At 36.8% G+C, this 25,904-nt stretch overlaps 1 protein-coding gene across 2 annotated transcripts in view; it reads right to left on the reverse strand.

The window, feature by feature from the left end:
• Positions 1 to 25,904, reverse strand: part of LOC150088812 (3'-5' RNA helicase YTHDC2-like) — a 281,725-nt gene that overhangs the window by 170,595 nt on the left and 85,226 nt on the right. For both annotated transcript variants that reach the window (XM_090369668.1, XM_090369667.1), the window contains exons 8-9: positions 16,538 to 16,694; positions 2,905 to 2,959 (exon numbers count right to left, since the gene is read on the reverse strand). In XM_090369668.1, coding sequence (XP_090225794.1) covers positions 2,905 to 2,959; positions 16,538 to 16,694 — 212 coding nt within the window. The remainder of the gene's footprint in view (positions 1 to 2,904; positions 2,960 to 16,537; positions 16,695 to 25,904) is intronic.

The raw sequence follows: 25,904 nt of genomic DNA on the forward strand, positions 1-25,904 counted from the left end.
CATCAAACAAACCATATAATAATAATAATACTGTTAGTCAAGTAAACTGAAATTAAAATTAAATTTAAAAAAATAACTGGGTTATCTATCCTATCCCCACTTGTATCAGCACTGCATTTTAAACAAAATTAAATGTGAATTTAACCCAAGAAATCATGTATTTATTCAAACAAAAGAAAACTATTAATGTTGGGAGGAGGGGAAGAACCTAAGAAAGTTATCAAAAGTAAAACTATTTTACATCCTAAAATTAAAATAAGTTAATTAAATAATAACAATAATCACGATACTGCTAGCTTGAAAAAGACAAAAAAAAAAATGGTCGCTGAGGTTTGTCATGAACATTCTTCCACTGATGATAGTTAAGGCTTGGGAGTCCAACACACTCATGAGACTGATATTCGGGTACCCCTGAGTCAATTACATCAAATTTCAGCAAAGTTCAGTTGTTCTGTGACAAACAAATCCTCTGTTTGCATGTTTCATGGTGGTGGAACTGTTAGTTACCCAGGGTATATTCCATGTGTGCAAGGTCTAAAAATATTATAATTAGTATATGCTGGAGATGACCACCCAAGTCACTATCTTAGGTTCTTGCTACCTTTACTCTGCCAGCTGACTGAAGGAATTCTGAGTGGTGTGTGTGTAGTGGGAGACGTATTTCATACATTTACTCTCCAACTTTTATCCATCTACATCAATGTATTATGAATAAACAAATTATATAATAAATTTGCAAAAAGAACTAAACCTTCTATAAACTTTCTGAGTCATTTTATAACTATATGTGGTTTCAGTTCTAAACTTGATGCTCTTTCACTTCCATCTGCAATCTGGCTAGTCCCACTTACCTTTGCCTTTAATGACTGGCAGGTGTTTGTCCCTTTTTTATATTTTTAAATTTAATAAAATAACATAACTGGTTTATTTATTAATATAATTAATAACATAACTAAAAAGGGTTTAGGGCCAAAAGCCTCTGACTATGGGAAGTTTACTAGACAAAGTAAATTTCTTGTAGTCTGAGGCTTTTGGCCATAAACCCTTTTTGGTACTTTGCTATCACACACTGTCTGGCAGCTCTCATATTGTGGAGTTAAACTTCATAACTAGGTTGTCACTCATTGTATCACTGGGGTAGCTACCTACCCACCGATGAGAGGCCAACATGTTTCAAAATGATGCAGTCTGGATGGTGGCATCTGCCAAGAATAAGTAACATTAGTCTTCTCTACTTGGGAAGCATTGCTTATTTGAGGTAGTGCAATAACAGGCAACTTGTTGAGCCACCAGGTGGGGTGGAATGACAAACTGCTAAAACATGAGGAGGGGTAGTCATAATGGTGCTTGACTTGATAGTGCATATTCTGTTATACGAAAGGAGCACAGATTGCAGCAATTCCTTCTCCACCTACTGCTTTATCATATAATGGATGTTACTTAGGCCTTCCATGCTTCTGATTGTACTTTCTGGAGTTGTGATATTCTAAGCAGTTGATTGTATGATTTTACATTTTTTGTGGAGAAACTTATCTTATTTTTCAGTATAGTTCTTATACTTCTGAAAATCTTGTGGAGAGGATGTGGAAACAGTTATTGTTTTTTAAAAGGACATCCTAAGGAATTCACAAGTATCTTCAGGTAAAAATTTGAAAATCAGCAAGCAGCTCAGAATTGAGGCAAAGTTTTATAAGTAAATAAGGTAGAGAAGAATTACAGGAAAATTTTGGTAATGGAACAACTCAATGACTTTAGTGCAATGTTTTGTTTGAAACAGATGGCTTTGGTAAATAAAATATAACACAGTCAGAGCACTGGTATTTACAGCTTATGATAGCCTACAGAATGTAGTAGTAGTAACAGAGGCATGTGATGCAAGAAAGCAAGTGCATGAGCTTAATGTAGCATCAGCCAAAAAAAAAAAAAAAAACAAAACAATTTCATACATCCATTCCCTCTAAAAGTTCTATCCAGTCCCTCCTTGAATTTATTTAAGCTATCAACTTTCACAACGACAGATGGAAGTTTGTTCCAGCAATTACCACCCGCTGGCTAAAGGAAAATTTATGCACATCTATTCTATAACTGTCTTTCCTCAATTTGAATTTATGCCCCCTCAGGTTCATAATCTGAGCAAACGGAAGAATCCCATTAGAATTCAGCATGTTCAATCCATTCAAGGCCTTATACACCTCAATCAGATCACTTCACAGGTGCCTAGTTTCCAGCCGCTGCAATTTGCAGGCCTTAAGCCTTTCTTGGTAAGAGGACCGCTTCATTCTCCTCACTAATCTTGTTGCCCTTCTCTGTACATGCTCAAGCAATTCTACATCCTTCCTAAAATGAGGCCTCCAGAACTGTACAAAGTACTCAAGATGTGGCCTGATCAATGCCTTATACAAAGGGATAATGACCTCCTTTTCCCTATTAGCAAAATCCCTGTATATCATTGACAATACCTCATGACCTGCTCTAGTAGCCGGTCTGCATTTCTCAGAAAACTTCATATCTGGCTGCACAATTAATCCCAGATCTTTTTAATCTTCTACCACCCTAAGTGTAGTACCACACAGTTGGTACATTTCTCTGGGGTTACTTCTGCCCATATGCAGTACTTTTCATTTGTCAATGTTACTTTAACCTTCTGGCCACTTCATCAGAACTTCACACAAAATTCTATTGCACATATTTTTTCTTAAAACTTCAAAATTTCATTCGCCACTACTATGGAGAAACATGTTTCATGAAACAGCTTTTAAAAGCACACAATGAAATACAACAACCATCGTCACAATATGACTCATGTCCTATAAGAGCAGTGTTGTAAGTCTCATTATTTTTCAAATACCCTTCATAGTTTCAAGAAATCAAAAAATTGAATTTATGACAAAGTTCAATACCAACCTTTTCAAGACATCTTCTAAAAAGTAAGCCTGGACTTCATGATTGCGGCCAGGAACTAAAAGAATCAATTATTCATAAAAATGACTACTGTTATTAGCAAAATAACTTAAAAACTGAATATCTGACTACTTTTACTATAAGGAAGGCATAATGTATATTTTGGACTATAAGAAAGTTTTTTTCCTTTAAAATAATTTTTATAGAACCTTAAGTTTGAAGTTCCTTCTAATATTGAATGTACAAATATTTTTCAGCATGTGTTCTCATCTGGTCTGAACTGGCACTGCAAAGCATTCTAATTTTCTAATAATAATGGATGGCACTGGAAGGAAAAAACTTTAAATTTTTAACTCTTTTCACAGGTGAGTTTGGCAGTGATTCTGTATACCTTATTGCTACATGCACTACAGATAATCAGTAAGATGGATGATGGCGGTATGAATTTTTGCATGTTAGTAGGGTAGCACTATCGTTTAGCCGCCTGGGTTTCTCAGCTTTGTACAGCAGTCTTTTGTGGTGCTGTATGTAGGTAAATCATGGTGAAAAAGGTATGGCTTCAAAATATAAGTGGTTTTCTTATTCTGTACGGATGATGTAGAGGTGATAAAACAGGCAAAATATTTATTGCCTCAATGTGCTATAAAACTATGTCACATTATTACTGTGCTCTTCATTTCTAATCTTGTTCTGTAAGTCCCAGAAAACTTGCACATTTGAAGTATTTGTAATTAAGACATGAGGTTTCTCAATTGTTCCTTTTAAAACTGTGATGTATCTTATCATCCAAAAATACATTGTGTGTGTGTGTGTGTGTGCGTGTGTGTGTGCGTGTGTGTGCGTGCGTGTGTGTGCGCGCACTTCTATTAGAGGTGCTACCCAAATGTTCCTGAAATTTGAATGTTGCACAGGAATGGTCTAGTATGGACTTCTGGCACTAGGTAACACTGCATGCATCCTTTGTGAATCAGTGTGCCACATGGCATCAGGCTGGATAGAGTTATTGAATGTTTATGCTCAGTTCTTTGGCAGTGTGTTTCGCGTAGTTTGCGATGGCTGATGTGAGAGACCAACGAGCTTGCACCAAGTTTTGTTTCTTTCTTAACGATACAGCAGCAGAAACCCATAAGAAGTTGAAACAAGCTTTTGGTGACAATGCTTTAGGCCAGACACAGACCTATTACCGGTTTAACCGTTTTAAAAATGGTCCAATGTCAGTTGACGATCGCTCTGGGCATCCATCATTGAGCACCACTCCGGAAAATGTTGCAAAAATTTGGATGGCAATCCATGAAGACCACAGGTGGACCATCCACGACATTTGTGGCATTGTAGGACTATCGTACGGCACATGTCAGCGGATTTTATCAGATGAGTTGAACGTGAGAAGGGTTGCGGCCAAGTTCATGCAACAGTTACTGAATGAAGACTAAAAGGAGCATCGCATGGAAGTTAGCAATGATCTTCAAGAGTGATCGAAACTTCCTTTCTACAGTCGTTGCTGGTGATGAGAGTTGTATGGTATATGGGTATGACCCAGAAACCAAGCAACAGTTACCCCAGCGGAAAGAGTCCATCTTTGACCAAAGAAAGCCCGACAAGTGAGAAGCAATGTGAAGTCCGTGCTGATCTGTTTTTTTTGGACATTGACGGGATTATCCATAAGAAATTCGTCCCTCCTGGCCAGATCGTCAACACTTTGTGTTCATGATCTAGCCAGGAGGAAACGTCCAGAGAAGTTTCCTCCTGGAAGCCATCAGGAGGAAATGTCCAGAGAAGTGGCACACAAAGAACTGGGTCCTTCATCACAATGTTGGCCCACACATCTCTCACTGTGGCGCAGTTTTTGGCATCCAACAACATGACAATTTCCTCCACCCCCAATATTTTCCAGACTTAGCCCCCTTGTGACTTCTTCCTCTTCACAAGAATGAAAATCAAGCTAAAGGGTTGAATATTTAATAGCGTAGAGGATATCCAAACCAAATTGCAGGTGGTGCTGAACACTATAAAGGATGTTCAGGACACATACAAATCATGGGAGAAGCCCTGGGATTGGTGTTTATGCTCTCAAGGGGACTACTTTGTAAGTGACGATGCCGAATAAGATCCAGGGTGAGTCCAATTCATTTTATAAATACATTTCTGGAACTTTTAGGTAGCACCTTATACGTGCGTGCGCATGCATGCACACATACACACACACGTCTTTTCGTCTAAAAATACATTGTGTGTGTGTATATATATATATATATATACATTGTGTATATGTATGTATATATATATATAAGGTCTTTTCAGAAAGTAGTGTTCACAAATTTTTATTGTGATCGAAAAACAGAATACTACAAATACATATAAATGAGCATGATACTCTTCTATTATTGTGCTTTGAGTAAGGAGCAGCAGAAGGTTATAGCAATAATGGAAAACAGAGGAGCTCAGAAGAACTAAATAATACGTAATCATCAAATTCTTTGTCCACAAAAGAAAATACAGATAAAATTTATAGTGTACTTGTGTCAGTAAAGTCATGGCTTTGCTGAAAAGAACAGATCATAATGGTCTACAGCAGCAGCAGTAGTGGTATTCAGGAAAAAAAATTAGCATTTACCTCATTCCAAAATAATCACTGGTATAAGAAAAAGTTATAAGGTGATCACATACTAGACCAGTGGTTCCCCATCTTCTGTCACTCAAGTCACACTTTAAGTTAAAAGACGAATATTAATGGCACACCAAAATAGTGATTGCCATTGAATTCAATGGAATTTTTCCTGATCTTGCAGCACACTTAAAAAGGGTCACCATACACCAATGTGCCGAGGCACACTGGTTGGGAATCACTGTACTAGACAAACAAAGCAAGTTACAATATCCCATATGGCAGGAATCCCCGATATTTTGGCAAAATGAGCAATAAATTGTTTTCTAGAATATTAAGCAAGCACTTCCTCCATTTTTCTACAAAGATAAAGAATAATTATCAGTAGAAAAAAAGTTAGAAATACACAGAAAAGCAGAATAATGGTTTCAAGCAAGCATTAGAAGAGAGAGGACTTACTCTAGCTATGGTTACACTTTTAACAGGAAATTGGATAACATAGAGGAAAATAGTGAATGGAACTCCAACAGCCCATTGATTTGTACACCAATGATAATTATTATAGTTTTCACTAGTTATTGTCAGTTTCTTTATTGTGTTAACCTTTACATGCATTTTTTTTTTTTTTTTTTTGTTATTTTATTTGGTTTTTTTTTAAGGAGCATTAGCAACAAAGGCCATATTGCTCCGGGGATACACAGTAATCATTCCCTGACCTTTCTAGACTTTCCGCATCCTCCGTATTTGGTGGTCACGGGCTCGAACCCCGGTCTAATCAAGAAGTGTGTGCTACGCACTGCTGCTCCTGCCCACCTGGCTACGGAGGCGCTGTTTTTTTTTTTTTGGGAGTTTTATTAAATAATTTCATCACTTTTAGTATTTAGTATACCTAGTTTTTACATTTTGGTTAAAATAGCAAAAACAAAATTTTAACTGAAGTATGGACATGAAGTAACATACAACTATTTGATGTTTCTCTGAAATCATAAGTGGATGATCACTTTCATCATTTTTATTAGTGATCATTACTTTCTGAATACATCCTGCATATCTCTCTCTCTCCATTTTCAAAATCAAATATAAAATTGCAAAACCAGGTCAAAACATATCAACCAATACTATTACATGTTGGAGATAAGGATTATTTACAACAATTTTTAATTCATTCAAATGTAATTCATCACCTAAAAATAATTATGTACAGGATAAAAAAAAAAAAAAAAACCCACTTATTTTTCACATACCACACCTAAATATAAAACTGCATATTACAAGAGATGTTAAGAAAAAAAAGGCAATGCAGTTGTTGTAGGAAAAAAAATGTGTATCTCCAAAGCTAGCTCTATTGATTAAATTTATTTAATATAATCCCCAAGCTTATAATTGTTGACATACATGGGGAAAGCTATTTGCAACACTGTTTCCAGATTAGCAATATATATAGATATATCGTAGTACAGCAAAAGTGTGAAGCTTCTTCACACTTCTGCTATACTTTCGAAAAAATAACCATCTACAGTAATATCATCTTTCTGCTATACCATCTTGGTATAGCAGAAAGATGGTAACCATAATGAACCCATATAAAAATAACAATCGAGTAAAATACAACCACATAAAAGTAAACGACCACAGTCTGTTTTCCATAGTTTGGTGGCAAAATTTGCTGCATAACATTAGCATTAACATTAGTTGAGACATACGATGCAAGAAAACAAGCTCATACAGCATCAGCCAAAAAAAAAAAAAAAAATCTCTTACCATTTCACAGATCCAGTCACTCCAAATGTTTGTCTACTTCAGCCTTAAATTTGTTTAAGCTATCAACTTCCACAACAACAGATGGAAGTCTGTTCCAGCAATCAACTAACGCTGGCTAAAAGCAAACTTCCACGCATCTATTCTACAACTGTCTTTCCTCAATTAGAATCTATGTCCCGTCAGGTTCTTAATCTGGGCAAGTGGAAGCATCCCATCAGCAGTCTGTTCACACCATTCAAAGTCTTATACATCTCAATCAGATCACCTCACATGTGCCTAGTCTCCAGATGCTGCAACTTGCAGACTTCAGCCTTTTTTGTAAGCGCACCCCCCTTGTTCATCTCACCAATCTTGTTGCCCTTCTCTGTACTCATTCTAGCAGCCCTACATCCTTCCTAAATGAAGCCTCCAAACCTGTATGCAGTACTCAAGGTGTGGCCAGACCATTGCCTTATACAAAGGAATAATCACCTCCTTCTCTCTGCTAGCAAAATTACTATACATCATTGACAAAACTCCATGACCTGCTCTGGCAGCCCGTCTGCACTGCTCAGAGAACTACATACTACACCATTACCCCCAGATCTTTTTCATTCTCCACCTCCCTGAGTGTAGTAGCACACAGCTGGTACATTTCACTTGGGTTACTGTTACTCATATGCAGTACTTCGCATTTGTCAATGTTAAACTTCAGTTCCCACTTCTTAGCCCATCTGCCTAACTTTTCTAGATCCTGTTGCAGTAGCATACTGTCTTTACTGTCATTAACAACCCTGCCAATTTTTGTATCATCTGCAAACTTGGACATTACACCTGATATACCTTCATCGATATCATTGATAAATACACAAAACAACAATGGGCCTAGCACCGAATCCTGGGAGACTCCACTAATAACATTAGTCCACATAGAGCAGTATCCATTTATTACCACTCTCTGCTGTCTCCCAATCAATCATCCCTTTATCCATTGCATCAAGTTCCCCTTAATGTCATACCGCTCCAATTTGTGCAGCAGTCCTCCATGTGCAACATTATCAAAAGCTTTTTCTCAAATCCAAGTATACGATTTCAAAATTATTTTTTGCATCCAGTTCCTTTGTGACCACATTATAGTATCCAATCAAATTGATCAGACAATACTTCCCCTTAACAAACCTATGCTGTGTCTGAACTATTACTGCTGTCGTGTCTAGATGATCCTGCATCATTTCTTAGACTCCAATTATTTTCCCTGGAACAGAAGTTCAACTAATAGGTCTATAATTATTTGTGTCACCCTTTGAGCCCCCTTTGTGAATTGGGGATATTTCTGCACATCTCCAGTCCATGGGGACCTCCCCTCAATCTAGGGATGCTCTCTAATTATAGCTAAGGGTTTGCTTACTTTCCATGCTGCCTCCTTCAATATAACTGGATAGATTCCATCCACCCATTTGCTTTCTTACATTACATGCCACTACTAATACCCCAGGTGCCTTTTTTATGTTTAACTTCAACCTTTTCCACTTTGCTCTCCGTTATTATAAAATCATTTAGCTCCCTGTTAAACTTCTGTCCTTCCTTCTCCTTCCTTACAGAATTCCTCATGTGTGAATGTAGATGCAAAATACTCATTCAGTTTGTCAGCTATCTGAGCAGGATCATCAACGTCGAACAGCAACACCAAGTTGACCAATCTGATTCATCCGCTTCCTTCTAGAGTTTAAATAAGTAAAGAAGTCTTTGTTGTTTTTCTTTGCATCCTTTGCTGATTATGAGAAATCCTTGGATTTCTCATAATCAGCCTTCACTTGCCTAACCTCCTTTATGATTTGATTACAGACTAGCTTATATCTGCCATAGGCTTCTGTGTCACCTGATAATTTATATCCATCCCATGCATTTTTTTTCTCTGCCACGAGCCTCATTAATTTCTGACATCTCTGACATTTAATTTCTGACAATGGCCTGAATTTAGGCCATTAAGAAACACCTTGAACAGTATTTCTTAGTTGGTATGAAAAGCCTAGTAGCCTCCAAGATTAATTCCTTCAAGGCTTCCCATTTAGAATTCACTGTTTTTATCATCATCAGTTGATCCCACTATACAGAATTTAAAAACTGTCTGAGACTACTGTAGCCACCTTTACAAAAACAAAAACCCTTCCCTTTACCCTTGATGGAAGTTACATCTTTAAGTAAATCCCGCATTGGTACACTGTGATCACTGCTACATAGTGGATCCTTTATCTGCAGATTCTTAATGCATGAATAATCACTGCTGATAATCAGATCAAGAGTATTACTCTCTCTGATTGCCCTTCAAACATGTTTCTGTAGAAAACAATCCTCCAATAAATCCACAAAAGTCTTGATAGCATGCAAGTGACCAACCCACAAGTTCCAGTCAATATCTGGAAAAGTAAAATTCCCCATTACAAGACATTCTGATTTACTGGCCCCCTCCATTTCTCTGCACAATTGTTCGTTGTACTCATCAGTTATTAGACCTATAACACACTCCTCTCGTTTTACCTTTCCCAGTGTTTATGTCACACCAAACTGACTCAAAATTGCACTGTCTACCCAAGTTAACTGAATGCACTTCCCTAGATTTTATGTGTTTCTTAACTAAGAGCATAACTTCTCCTCCCTTCCTACCCTGTCTATCCTTTCTGTACACATTGTACTCCACAAATTCCAATTCTGCACTGCTTATATCTGTGTGACACCATGTCTCTAATATCCCAACAATATCTGCCTTTGATGTCTTGATCAGCACTTCAAATTCATCAAATTTATTTACCACACTTCTAACATTGGTGTACATGCACCTGTTCTTACTCTTAGTGATGTTAACATGGCTCATGCATTTACTTGTTCCATGATGACTCCCAGCAGCTTGCTCTCTAGGCTGCTGTTCATTACAATAGAAGCAATGCTAGAATCACTTTTTCCTCTGCCTGCAACTACTGTTAATCTTTTAGTCTGTGAATCCCCCCCCAAGCTAGCAGTTTTCCATCCCACCTAACACTGCCTCGATAGCATCAGCAAATATTCTTGCACCCTTTCTATTTAAGTGTATCCCATCCCTGTAGAAGCAGTCTCTCCTGTTGGCAAGCACAGACCATGATGAAAAAAATTCTATCCCATGAGCCTTGCACAATCTCTCCAGGGCCAAATTGATTGACAAGGCTCTCATCATATACTCTTTCCTATTGTCCCTGGGCAAAATTTCAGACACTTTAAAATTTAACCATAACTTGCAACTTTTTTTCGACATTGACCTGAACTTGTTAAGTAAATCTACAGATCTCTTACTCTTAAGGTCATTAGGTGCCAACGTGTACAACAATATTACCTTTTGTGCCCTTGAAAGATATCTGCTCTACAATGCTATCAAATTTTTCCCTTTGGCAGACATACCCTGGTCCTGTTCCGCCTATCCTTTTTGCACAATATATTCCCCATCACTCTGACAATAGAGTCACTGACAATAACTAGTTCCTGTGGGATCAGTGTATTCACTTCGTACAGAAACATTTAATTTCCTCACCACTGCATGACAAGTGACATATGACATTTCCTTTTGTTGTGCAAGCCTCCATAATGACATAAACTTGCCGGTCTTACCCCAAACTCTGTAAATCAGTTGTCCTCAAAACAGTGCTCACAGGCACCACTGCACCCAAGGGTTTTTGAATGCTCACAGAAAGAAGTCATAATGAATAATGGGGGCCATAATATGAGTATGGAACATGTAAAATTAAAAACTCACAAGGTTCATCATTGCTATTTGTGTGCTAAGGAACATTAGAGTTTGTAATCAGTAGTTTACTTCCTGGTGGGATGCTAGTATCAAGTAATGTGCACTACTCAGGTAGCGAGGGAATACTGCTTACCATTAGTTATTAGTAAGCTTGTGAGAACACAGAGTGACTGTGCATGAAATATGGGCTGTACTACCATGGTGTTGCTGTTTTCTCTCACACTTTGTGCTTTATTATACATTGAGTTCTCTGCACTAATTGTGCTACTTTTTGCCTCAAATTGAGTGGTTGTTGCCCACTACTCTCTGGTGAACTTTGAAATATGCCTGTAGGAATGAAAAGGTTAGGGATCACAGGTGTAAATGTTCCTCAGTCACAACAGTCATGCTAAACATCTTATGACATTTGTATTCCCAATCTCTTTGCTTCCATATCTCAGATTTTGATGGTGCTTCCATATTATAGATTTAATGGTGCCTTATGACTTTGAAATTGCATACAAAAAATCATATTGAATAGTTTTAAATGACTGTTTTTCAGTAATGTTCCTTCCCATGAATGTGCAGTGCAGTCTTCTATGCTGAATGCTAATCTCATTTACTGCTTACACTGAGCATGCAAATTCATAGCTTTATGCTGTTGACAGATAGTGAAATTACACCTGCACAGAATAAAGAATATCACTTGTAGATTTCATATCTCTAGCACTCTTTTGTGTTTTTATTTGCATTTTCATAAGTTCTCATTTAAAATGATTATCCTTCAGTAAATTTAACTGAATATAAATATGAATCCTTCAGTAAATTTAACTGAATATAAATATGAATCCTTCAGTAAATTTAACTGAATATAAATATGAAGGGTGATTAAAAAAGACTGAGGGCAATTTTACTGCACAAATTGTAGAGTAATTATTAATGAAAACTATATGCTGGTCCTACATAATTTCTGAAAAGCAGCATCAAACTAAAACATAGATAACATACCCACAAGGAAAATATAGCAAACCAATATGAAATTCTGTGTCCTACTGAACAAAATACCAAAGAAAGCATTATATCTTTTACAACAAGCCTATAGGAAGTCTGCTTTACCCACATCCAATGTAATCTGATGATATAAGCAGTATAAATATGGAAGAATAAGCACAGAACATGACCCTATCCTAGGCCATCAATAACTGATATTACTGGTACAGCATCTGTAACTATCCATGAAGACACACAAACTACAATCATTGTAATTTGTTTGTCATTTTGCTTTTTCATTTTTAATATAAAAAACATATAGAGGCCTTGGGTATTAGTTATGGGAGCACTGTTGTTGTTAGAGGGTTTTTTATACACATATCATGTCTATAAATTGCACGTGTTCTCTAATCAATTTGACTGTTTGCTGGATGAAAAACCTGATTTTTCAGGAGGAAAAACCATGCAACCTTTGCCTGAGACTGACTAACTCAGTCAAGTTGTGAAAAAGATCCACAAAAATTCCTCACATCATTGACAAGATTTGAATGAGGTCTTTTCCACCTGGTGTGGGGAGGATGGTGATTATACCAACTGTTCTACCCAATGAGTGTTATGGGAGCACAAAAAGTTATTTTGAAAGAACAGTTAGGAATGATACATTTATTCACATTGGGTCCCTTGACTCCTTATACTTACTCCTGAATAAAGGAAGATTAGTGTTAATATATGTGTTCGCCTCTATCTTCTTCATTCACCTCTACATTACATTTTCTATTTAACATCCAATATATCTTCCTGATGTTTTGGGAATTTTTTTTTGATACATTCAGTACTTCAGTCATAGTGTGCCAGATCACATGGTTTATTATGTATTACATCTGCAAAATTGGATGTTCATGGTCAGTATGTTTATTGTGTAAGCTGAAAAATCCAGCAGAATAACTCATGGGAGGAGAAGACTATCCCTCTTCTTATGATCAGCTAACTACAGGCCTGATTAAAAGGCATTTAAAATTCTCTGATGGGAACAGAACAGAGACCTCTTCAAATGAGCTGTTGTTGGGTTTTAGGTGTAATAACAGCTTAAGCCATACTGAGTCACAGTGTTTTTTGTATGACTGTGTGTGTGTGTGTGTGTGTGTGTGTGTGTGTGTGTGTGTGTGTGTGTGTGTGTGTGTGTGTGTGTGTGTTCGTTCACAGGCCAACTTGCACATAGCTATTACTATTGTGGATTATTGCAGACACAGAGCGAAATGGAGACAGAATAAATAATGACAAATTTATATTAATTGGAAAACACACATATATTAATATTAGATACATACAAAAGCTTTCGTTAGTTTGTTAGCATCAGTCAAACTGACAGTTAAGAGTGTGGAACATGAGGGCGTGTACTGCCAGTCATGTATATGAACTATGTGATGTGATGGTTAATTGTTGGATGTTGAAGCCTGTGGCTGTGACGCATGTAAACGTTGCCAACGTTTGTCATTCATCAAAATGGTTGCTTCAATGATAGGGTGGACACGACATCCACTGCTCATGTTGACTGAGGTATTAGAGCATGTGATGTTCAATGACTTCAACCAGGCACGTTACTGGTAGTGGTGAGACCTATCTACAATCACAACATTGCGGTGTGGGTCAATGTTGTGTTGGGCTGACCAGAAGTGTTCGGCAATGGCCAAGTGTTCTATGTCCGCTAAGTGGATGACTCCGTGCATAATCTTGCACAGATTACAAGACAAAAGCCCTGCTGTTCCTGCAGGACACTTCTGTTTACCAACCTTTAACTGTTCCTCCCATCAAAGCCTTGGAATGATGGGAGTTGAAAGTAAACATCCTCATCAACAGCTGGTTTAAACAGAAGAAAATAACAGAATCCACACGTAATCGCCTCTGTACTTCTGGCTGCCAGATTCCACAATTCTACGGACTACCGAAGGTATACCATTAAGACCCATTGTCTCCTGTTGTCGCTTGCTGAGTTGTGAATTAGCAAAGTTCGTCTTGGGGCTCCTTTCTCCCCTAGTAGGCAAAACACCAACACCATCTCCAACGGTAGTGAATTTATAGAACGGATCCGAACCCTTTCATCTCAGAAAATCAAATCATGGCATCACTTCATGTAGTGTCACTTTTCACCTCCATCCCAGTGGAACTTGCCATGACATGTGCAAAGGAACTCTTGGATAATCCTTGGCAACAGAACCGAATTAACACCAGACGATATCTCCCCCGCACTCAGACCGTGCTTAACAGGTGGTGCAATTATGTTCAACAACTCCATTTACCAACAGGTGCATGGTTCCCCAGTTAGTTCAGTCATGGCAAATATCGTGACAGAAGAATTAGAGGGTCGTGCATTTACGAATGTACCAGATCCCATTACCTTTTGGTGTCGCTACACAATAGGTTTAATTGGTTTACAATAGACAAATGTCTATTGTAAACCAATGTGCGCTGGCCAATTTACCAACTTCCGGTCAGCACATGTTCTTGCCATTGCATGAACCTTGTTAACCTGTGCCTGGACCCACTTTAGTTCTGTAGATGAGAGGCGCACTGAGATTGCTAAAGTCAAGGTGGATCTTCCTAGATGTGGCTATCCCACCAGTACCCTTCACAGGTGTGACCTACGGACACATGACCACGTAGCGACCAACAGGAACATCCAAGGTAATGACTCAACCGCAAGCACCTTTATCCCATACTACCCAAACCTATCACAACAGGTTTCCAGGGTCCTAAAATCACATGGGATAAAATGCGTTCAACTTGCAGGCAGAAAGTTACGAACCCTCATCTCTAAAGTGAAAACACCGGTTCCCACCTTATTGCAAAGTGGTCTAGTCTACCGCATCTCTTGCTGTGACTGCACTAGCTGCTGCATTGGGGAAACTGGGAGATGGCTCAGAAAACATCTTTCGAAACATGAAAGAGCCATCCACTTAGTGGACACAGAACACTTGGCCATTGCCGAACACTTCTGGTAACCCACCACAACATTGACTCATATCGCGATGTCGTGGTTGTAGATAGGTCCCGCCACTACTGGCGATGCACCTGGTTGGAGTCGTTGAACATCACATGCTCTAATATCTCAGTCAACAGGAGCAGTGGATGTCATGTCCACCCTATCATTGAAGCAACCATTTTGATGAATGACAAACGCTGGCAACGGTCACATGCATCACAGCCACAGGCTTCAACATCCAACAATTAACCATCACATCACGCAGTTGATATACATGACTGGCAGTACATGCTTTCGTGTTCCACACTCTTAACTGTCAGTTTGACTGATGAAGGTTAACAAACTAACCGAAAGCTTTTGTATGTATTAAATTTAATATATGTGTGTTTTCCAATTAATATTAAGCTTGTCATTATTTATTGTCTCCATGTCGCTCTGTGTCCGCAATAATCCACAATAGTAATAATGAATCCAGAGCACACAGGCCTCTTTAATCATATTGTATATAGCTGAAACATCTGGAATAACTCACGGGGTAAGCCCAACTTTCTCCCAGAAATTGACTAACACGGCCTCAACTGAGGACTTTAGAAATTCTTCTCGACATCAATGGGAAATTGAAACCAAACCTCTGCAAATGATATGACTATACTGTCACAGAGAACAATATATATTACAAACATTAGTTGACCTTTGAGGAAGTTTACAGCTTCTTCAATGTATTTCCATTTTCCATTAAGTTTTTTCTTACTGTTTAACTCTCCTCACATAGTTTACACATTTTTATATTTATGTTCTTGCAAAGTAACAAAATAAAAATATGATGATAATAACTCTACATATTTGGTTATTAACAATTGTTTTTAACTATTCTCTCTCTCTCTCTCTCTCTCTCTCTCTCTCTCTCTTACTCCCCGCCCTCCCACCCCAGTTACAAGAGACTTTTTTCAAGCCCTGTTTAAATATTGACCAAGATATCCTAAAATGTATTTCCATTCTTGAAGGTTAATTTTAAAGGAAATTTTTTTACATATTTAACCATCTGTATTTTGTTTTCATACACTACTATTACTACTGTTTCTCTTTCTCTATTTTTAGTATAAGAAAATGATACTTTAATAATACAGCAAGATTTTCAATTTTTTTTAAAACTTTTGCAGTAAAACTTTTTTAATTTATAATTTTCCACAAAATCCACGGGACTCATATTAAAACTATGCAACACTTTTAATAGGCCATATTTATTCTTTACAAAATCTACAAGTATATCTTCCTAATTATCAGACCAGAGCAGAAATATGTACTTTCTGTATTGTAATGTTTGTTTGCAGGATGAAAAAACCCAAGCCACTGGCAGGGAAGAAAAGAAATATATATCTCTGCACTAACAAACTTGGCCTTAATTGAAATGTCTAGAAAGTTTTTCTGCTAACAGCAATAAAAATCAAATACAGACCTTTTCAAACATGTGCATATAACAAATTTACTATCTTATAAAATATAGTCCACCAAAAAAAAAATTTAGATTATGTATAGTTTCTAAGCCTTCTCATTCAGATTAAGAACAAACCTTCAATTACAGGACATCCACCAAAGTATTTCACAAAAAGCTGTACGTCTAAAGCAGCAGACATCAATATTAGCTTTAGGTTTCTAAACTTCAAAAGAAGATCTCTTAGTATTGCAAGAAGAAAATCACAGAAACGATCTCGTTCATGGACTTCATCCTGTAATAAACCCAGTAATTACTATTTTAAATATATTATATAATAATAATTCCATACGTCTAACATAATTTTTGTAGTTTAGTCTCTATAGTTAATAATAAAACTAATTATAGTATGTTTGCAGCAACCAGCAGAAAAGACAGTTTAGGCTGTTTAAATAAATTTTTTTCTTAAAACAGCATGACGAATGTTAGTATTAAAACTGAATATTCTATGTTACTATCTACATATTAACTGTTTAATCCTAATCTAACTTTTACCTTAAAATTAACTGAATTAAACTGACATCTTAAATTTTGGCACCTCCTTGAAGATTAAAACTAAATTTAAAAAAAAAAAACTGAATTGAAAAAAATTTTAACACTAAATTTCCCCTACAGTCCTACTTGCATATCCAAGATGCTGATTACCAAGGAAATGATGCAGTACATGGAATCCAGGTGAAGTGCAGTCTGGACTTACTTTCTATTGGGTAGCTCCTTATTTGGTTGTTTGTGGGTTGGAAGTTAGTTGGAATTGGGGCTCTTCCATTTTCCTATGAGGGCTGCCCTCTGGTAGTTTTCATCATATTCCCTTGAAAATGTCACCTGTTCCTTCAGACAGAAGGCTAGAAGGAAACTGTTCTTATGTGGATAGAGGATGAGATTCCCAGAACATCAGGCAGCAAACTGAACTGAAAGAAAGAGCTATGATATAAACATGGCACATCAAGAGAAATAGGGAATGGCCTGTATGATAAAAGCTGCTTTACGGTGTCTTCCTTTCTGATATGGCTTAATAGCAAAATGTTGGTATTATGAAGGTGAAACTGCTAACTTTCATTTATTATGGTATGGTATGTTATGCTAAATCGACTTCATCCTCACTAACAGAAGATATATCGTGAATGATGTTACCATCCTGAACAAGGTAAACGGAAGTGATCACAAAATCGTAAGATGCACACTTGATATAGATGTAAGAAAAGAAAGGAAAAAACTGACTCCACTAAATAATACGAAGGTCTTTGAGATAACAGAAGAGGAGAAAAAGCAGTATGTATTTGAACTTAAGAACAAGTTTGAGCTTCTGCATACTGCTCAGGACCAAGATATCGACAAGGAATATTACAACTTTCTGAAAGTGATAAAGCCCAAGAAACCCTTGTCATGATGAACTGAGGACGACAAATGAGGAGAAAGATAAACACTGACAAGGACAAAACTGAATATACTGAGTTATGTAAAGCCATTAGAAAGAGACTCAGAGAGCACATAAGAAGATTTAACACAAGAAAAGTAGAACAACCATTAGGAGGAAAACAAAGGACTTAAATCAGCAGCCATGAGCAGTAATATGTTATTAATGCAGGATAGAAAGACAAATGATACTGAAAGTGAAGAATAGTGATGGTGTACTTATAAATAGCAGAGAGGGCATAATTCAAATAGCAGAAGACTACTATAGATAATTATACAAGGAGTGAGGGAATGATACCAGCAGTGGGGAAGATGGATCGCAAATTAGTAACACGTATGACATACCCGATATCTTTCCCGATGAGGTAGTAGTAGTAGAAGTGGCATGTGATGCAAGGAAGCTTATGCAGCATCGGCCAAAAAAAAAAAAAAAAAAAAAAAAATCACACAACCATTCCCTCTAAATGTTTGTCCAGTTCCTCCTTAAATTTATTTAACCTATCAACTTCCACAACGACAGATGGAAGTTTGTTCCAGCAATTAACCACTCGCTGGCTAAAGGCAAATTTCCGCACATCTATTCTACATCTGTCTTTCCTTAATTTGAATTTATGCCCTCTTAGGTTCGTAATCTGAACAAGTGGAAGAATCCCATCAGAATTCAGCATGCTAAACCCATTCAAGGCCTTATACACCTCAATCAGATCACTGCGCAGGTGCTTAGTCCCCAGCGATTGCAATTTGCAGAACTTAATCCTCTCTTGGTAAGAGGATCAGTTCATTCCCCACAACAATCTTGTTGCCCTTCTCTGTACACGTTCAAGCAAATCTACATCCTTCCTAAAATGAGGCCTCCAGACCTGTATGCAGTACTCAAGGCGTGGCCTGACCTTATACAGAGGGACAATCACTTCCTTTTCCCTGCTAGCAAAATTCCTATATATCATTGACAATACCCCATGGCCTGCTCTAGCAGCCGGTCTGCATTGCTCAGAAAACTTCATATCTGACTGCACAATTACTCCCAGATCTTTTTCATCTTCTACCACCCTAAGTGTAGTACCACACAGTTGGTACGTTTCTCTGGGGTTACTTCTACCCATATGCAGTACTTTGCATTTGTCAAGGTTAAACTTCAGTTGCCACTTCGTAGCCCATCTGCCCAAATTTTCTAGATCCTGTTGCAGTAACACACTGCCATTATTGTCATTAACAACCCTGCCAACCTTTGTATCATCTGCAAACTTCAACACTAAGCCTGATATACCTTTATCAATATACAAAACAACAATGGACCCAACACCGAACCCTGTGGGACACCACTAATAACATTAGTCCACGAAGAGCAGCACCAACTGATTACCACCCTCTGTCTTCTCCCACTCAACCATCCTTTTATCCAATGTAGCAATTTACCCTTCATACCATTCTGCTCCAATTTGTACAGTAGTCTTCCATGTGCAACAGTGTCAAAAGCTTTCCTGAAATCCAAGTATATGATATCAAAATTATTTGATATCATAGAACATGCATTGAAGAAAATGAACTGGTAGAACATGCATTGAAGAAAATGAAGAATCAGAAAGCCCCAGGGAAAGATGAAGTTACTGTAGAGTTGTTAAAATTGGGAGGAAGAGACATGACACAAAAAAAGCTGGCAAGACTCTTCACAAAATGCATTAGAAAAGGTGTGATGCCTGAGGAGTGGAATAATGCAATCATAGTTTTGCTGCATAAGAAAAGAGATAAATCAGAAAGTGGAAATTATGGACCAATTAGCTTCTAATATAGTTGGGGAAGGATGTTACATGGTTGCTATCCATTAAGAATTATTAATATGTATAATTAACCACTCTTTTACCATGTGGAGTTTTTAATATATATTTTATTAAGCATAGCCTAAACTAATATATATATATATACAATAGTGTGACGTTTCGGGTATCTTGCCGATCATCAGACCGTGCTGTTTGGGAATAGAGATAAAATTAAAAACGTGAAGGTTACTAATTAGATTTATATTGAGCAGTTCTAAATTACAATCATAATTTTTTAACAAAGGATCAGGTATAAGATGTATTAACAATTGGTCATTTCTAATTTCAATAATGCCAGTGAATAGATAATTATTTATCTACTCACTACACACTTCTCCCATCCACATCCTCCAAGAATTTATCTAGTTCTTCCTTGAATTTGTTCAAACCATCCACTTCTACAACAAAAGATGGAAGTTTATTCCAACAATCAACCAACTACTAGTTGATGGCAAATTTCTGCATTTCTATCCTGCAACCATCTTCCTCAACTTAAATTTATGTCTTCTCATGTGTGTAGTCTCAGCTTTCTAGGTAAGAGAACCCTTTTGTTTCCTTCACAATCTGGCTGCTCTTCTCTGCACCTGTTCCAGCAGATCTACATCCTTCTTAAAGTGAGGCCTCCAGACCTGTATACAATACTCAAGGTTTGGGCTAACCATGGCCTTGTACAAACAGATAATCACTTCCTTATTCCTGCTAGCACAGTTTCTGTAACAAAACCCCATGAGCTGTTCTGACAGCATGTCTGCAATGCATAGAGAATTTTATATCTGACTGCACATTTACCCCCAGGTCTTTTTTCATTTTCCACGACCCTGATTGTAGTAAATACACCTGATAAGTTACTGTGGGATTACTGCTACCCATATGCATTACCTTCCATTTGTCAATGTTAAACTTCACTGCCATTTTTCAGCCCATTGACCCAATTTTCCTAGATCTTGTTGCAGTGGCCTACCCTGATTACTGTCATTAACCACTCTGCCAAACTTTGTATCATCTACAAACTTTGACGTTCAGCCTGATATACCGTCATCAATATCACTGATAAATGAAAACAACAAAGGGTCCAGCACCGAACCCTGGAGGACTCCACTGATAACATTAGTTCACGAAGAGCAGTGCCCATTGATAACAACTCTCTGTCCTCTTCTGCTTAGGGAAGAGAGTTATTACTTAACCATCCCTTTATCCATTGCAGTAACTTGTCCTTAATGCCACGTTACTCAGTTTATACAGCAGTTTTTTTTTTATTTTGCAACAGCCTTCCTGAAATCCAAGTATATGATATCAAAATTATTTTTTGCATCCAGTTTCTTGGTCACTGCATCATATTAACCTATCAGATTGGTTAGACAAGACTGCCTCTTAACAAATCCATGCTGTGACATCCATCCAGATGGTCCTGCATTACTTCTTTAAACAGTGACTCCACTATTTTACCTGAGACAGATGTTAAGCGAACAGGTCTGTAATTACTCATGTCACCTTTTGATTCCTCTTTATGAATTGGGGATAGATTTGCACATCTCCAGTCCATAGGGACCTCCTCTGAATCCAAGAATGTGCTCATAATTATGGCTCAAGGCCTGCTTACCTCCTTTGCTGCCTCTTTTAATATGATTCAATAGATCCATCTACCCCAGGTGTCTTTTTCATATTCAGCTTCAAGAATTCCTCTTCCACTTTTCTTTCAGTTATTACAAAATCATTTAGCTCCCCACAGAAGTTTGATAAACTTCTGGCATCCCTTCCCCAAAGAATTCCCCATGCATGTATGTAGATGCAAAACACCTATTCAATTTGTCAGCAACCTGAGCAGGATCATCAAAAGTTAACCCATTAACATCAATGGCTCAATGCAATTCAGTTCCTTCCTTCTTCTATTGTTAATATAAATGCAGATGACTTTGCTGCTTTTCTTTGCCAGACACTTATAATCTTCTTTAGCTTGCCTAACTTCCTTTGTGACTTGTTTACACACTAATTTATATTTACAACTGGCTTCCATATAATTTATATGTATCCCATTCACTTTTCTTGTCAACCATAGGTCTCAATATTTCATCTGACATCCAGTTAACATCTGGAAAGTTGTTAGCAGATGTTAACTGGAAAATTTCAGTTAACATCTGGAAAGTTAAAATCCCTGATTATAAGACATTCTGATTTACTGGCCCACTCTATTTCACTGTATAGCTGTTTGGTATATCATCACAGTCATAAGGCCTATAACACACATTTACTCTTAATTTTGGTATCACCAAAATTGAGAGTAGGAGTGTTATAGGCCTAATGTGCTTATATCACACCAGAGCTTATATCGTACCAATCTGACTAGTCACCCATGTCAACTGGCTAAACTGTCTTAGATTTAATAAGCTTCTTAACTAAGACCATAACCCCTCCACCCCCCACTGTCCTGCCTGTATACATTGTACTCCCCACATTCAGCATCACTTATGTCTGAGTTACACCATGTCTATACTATCCCTACAATATCTGCATTCAGTGACTTAATCAGTAGTTCATATCAACAAGTTTATTAAAAATGCTCCTGGCATTAGTGTACATTGCCCTTACACAGCCCATGTATTCATTTGTTCCATGATGACCCACAGCAAGTCCTGAAATCCCTCATACTTTGTTTTCCAGGCTACTGCATTTTTCAATAGCAGTGTGATATCATCTTCACCTCTGCCTACTGCTCTGGTTAATCTGTTAGTCTGTGTATCTCTCCCCACAAAGCAAGCAGTTTTCCAACCCACCTATCACTGCCTTGATAGCATTAGCAAATATTCATGCACCCTTGTAAAAACAGTTTTTCCTATTAACAAGCACAGGCCACACTGAAAAAAATTCTAACCCATGAGCCCTGCACATTCTCTTCAGAGCCAAACTGATTGATAAGGCTCTCAATATGTACTCCCTCCTATTGTGTCTGGGCAGAATTGCAAGCACTCACTGTGGGCAACCCACCATTACAACAGCGTTCCTTCAGTCTGGTATGCAATTTTTGGTACATCTTCCTGGTGTAACTTATTCCATATAGTAGGTCTTCCTGTTAAACTATATACTAGAAATGGTGAGAGGGGATAAGAATCGATACACTCCTAAGAATCTGTAAACCTAACCAGATTTTCAGGAACCAAAACACCCCTTCAAAAGAGCATTTGTACTGTCTCTTCCTACATTTTTTCTCTTTAGGCCTCTCTTCCGATTTCTTCCAAGTTTAGAACATCTGTGAACCAAGCTTCCATTTACAAAGTAACAGTGTGGGGATTATATAACTCCAACATTGGACAGAGTAAACGGAGCTTGTTTATGACAGCCAGAGAACACAAATCAAGCATAGTCAAAGTAGAATAATAAAATTCGATCCTGCCTTCCACTCATGAACAGATGGACACACCCAAAACTTTTCTCAAATCTCAGTTTTAACAATAGACAGGTTCAACGATAAGAGAATGTATAAAAAAGCATTTATAATTGGAACAACAGAAAACAATATAAACCAAAATAAACAAATATAGATAGACAAGAACCAAATTCATATATTCAAAAAGAGTCCTGAACCAATATAAAAAAAAGATATAATACTACAAGCAGCAAAAATCCAATCAAAAACCTGAGGAGATCTCAAAGAATAGCCCTTAAGAAATATTGAACATAACCATGGAACCTGGAGATCATTACCTGATGCTACATAATTACAGCCTAATAATTAATCCTACTAAATTTTAGCCAATCAAATAACAGAGCCACCTGGGTCCACAGTACCTAGACAAACATATATAGCTGTAACTGCAAATAAGAAATAGTTTATCTGTTTGATGTTTCTGTGACAGTAGCATTACAAGTAAGTGGTTTACCATTGTATTAACTATATTAAATATTTTGAAAACTTTGTTTTATTATATTAAATTAAAAATTAAAAATTGAATGAAAGATTAAAAGTAAAGTACTCTGTTTCAGCCTAAGTTGACACCACTGAGAAAGGTACAGGGTCTCCTCAAACATTAAGACTAGTTCCCAAGCTGGGGAGGTGTCCCACAGTTTGGGAAACTCAGCCATTTGGTTTATTGGGGGCATGGTTTTTTTTTTTTTTTTTTTTTAATTTTATTTAATTTTTTTGCCATTTCATCAATTTTTATTTTATCATTTTATTTAATTCATTTCAATTTTATTTTGTACTTTGAGATTAAATGTCAATACATTTATATATAGGGCCAATACTAATATAATTAATATAAATTAATTTATAAAAGTATATACAGTAAACCCCCGTGAATAGCAGGGGTTACGTTTCTGAGAAATGTCGCGAATACCGAAAATGCGAATACTGAGCTATGGCTCCCATAGTAATAAAGGGGATCCGTTCTAAAGTATGAAATATATAAGAAAAACTAGTCTAAGTATGTATTAGATGTACCTTCATAATATAACTATGTACATAGACAGTACATAGTGAAATGCAAGCATATGGCATCGAAATGAAAATAAGAAACAATTTAATATTAAATATAATATTTATTAGAAATTTCAAACCAGCGCCTTTGCTAGCAAAAAAACTTATCCCGCCAGTGCTATTACCAGTTTCGCTAAAGTGTTGATAAAGGAGTTTTGTCTTTTCACGAATGATGAGTGAACTTAACAGAATTTTATTTTGAGTTTGGTCTTCTATCCACAGATTTAAAGCCTTTTCCATTTTTTCTAATTTAACATCGCGAGTTAGAGAGCAAATTTTTTAAGCAATTAGCACGTTTTCACGGACACTACGGCGGATTTTTTCTTCCGATTTTTTGATTGATCATACTGTTGACTCATTGATTTTATAATGTTTTGCCACTGAGGAGACATTTTCATAATTAGAAATTTTATCTAATAACTCAATTTTATTTGCTAATGTCATCATCTTCTTTGATCTTTTCACATTTCCCTTGTTATTCGTAGCCATATTTTTTGTACGGGTTAGAAAGAACTTGTCCACAATAAAGTCACTTTCTTCCGTTAACACTCGGAAAATTCTGTTTTACACTGCAAAACGGTAGATTTATCACTTTTGTATGCATATCAATTTATAAATTTATAAGCATATAAATTAAAAGCAAACGAAGAAACCTTCCATGACAAGCGCATAACACATACTGAACAAGGATTAGCGAGAAACATTCACGCTCGCGATTTTGTCACCCCTCTCCCCCCTCCCCCCCACTGAGTGCTGTTTTGACCGGGAAAGATAATTTTAGCCACGCCCATGTTTTTTATGGTGGAAAATATTCACGGCACTTTAAAATTCACATTTTTTTAGGTTTCATTTTATATTAAATCAGCGATGGCAAATATGCAAAACCACGAATACAGATACCGCGAATAGCGGGGGTTTACTATACTCATAGCTAAATTATATTAAATCTGTTTATTTTATTTGCACTTATTCTGGAATGGTCATGAAATTAATGAAATATTTTGTGGGAGGGAAGAATGCATGGTATAAAGCAGGGGTCACAAATTAGTGGACTGCAGAAAATTTTTTTTTGTGGATCATGAGAATTTTTCTATTATTTCTGAATTGCTGTCAGTTGTACAATAATTTCATAAGAAACTCAACATATTTTCCTCTGATTTAAATGACGAGGCACTGCACTTTCTGCGTACGAAAGAAGTATTGATGAAAGAACTTAATATACAATTAGATAAAAGTGAATAAAATACTTTTCTAGAAAAACTAAAACATGAATTTGATGAAAGGTTTGCAGATTTAAAAAAAAATAGGAAAATTAACACACTTCCTCATATGTCCATTTTCACTTGAACCAAATGGACAATGGACTAATGAGGCAGCAAAATGGTTTAAAATCAATAAAGCTGCACTGTAATTAGAAATGATTGATTTTCAAGAATATTTTGCTTTGAAATAAAAAAATGAATGAATTGGGTGATTTCAATGATTTTGGGGAAAATATGTGCAACATGAAAAGTATCCTGAATAAGGAAACCGTGTACTCAATTATGTACAATGTTTGGATCAACATATATATATGTAAACCAACGTTCCAAAATGAATCATATTAAGAACAAGTTTCGATCTCGGCTAATGAATGATCATCTGCAAAATTTGTTTCAAAAGTTTGTTCCAGATTTTACAAAAATGATTTTAGAAAAAAATCATTTTTGTAATAAGCATGTGGACTGCGATAAGATATTTTTTT

The sequence above is a fragment of the Mastigoproctus giganteus genome, chromosome 3 (genome assembly GCF_048544385.1).
Source record: "Mastigoproctus giganteus isolate SK-2022 chromosome 3, ASM4854438v1, whole genome shotgun sequence".
Taxonomy (NCBI): Eukaryota; Metazoa; Arthropoda; class Arachnida; order Uropygi; family Thelyphonidae; genus Mastigoproctus; species Mastigoproctus giganteus.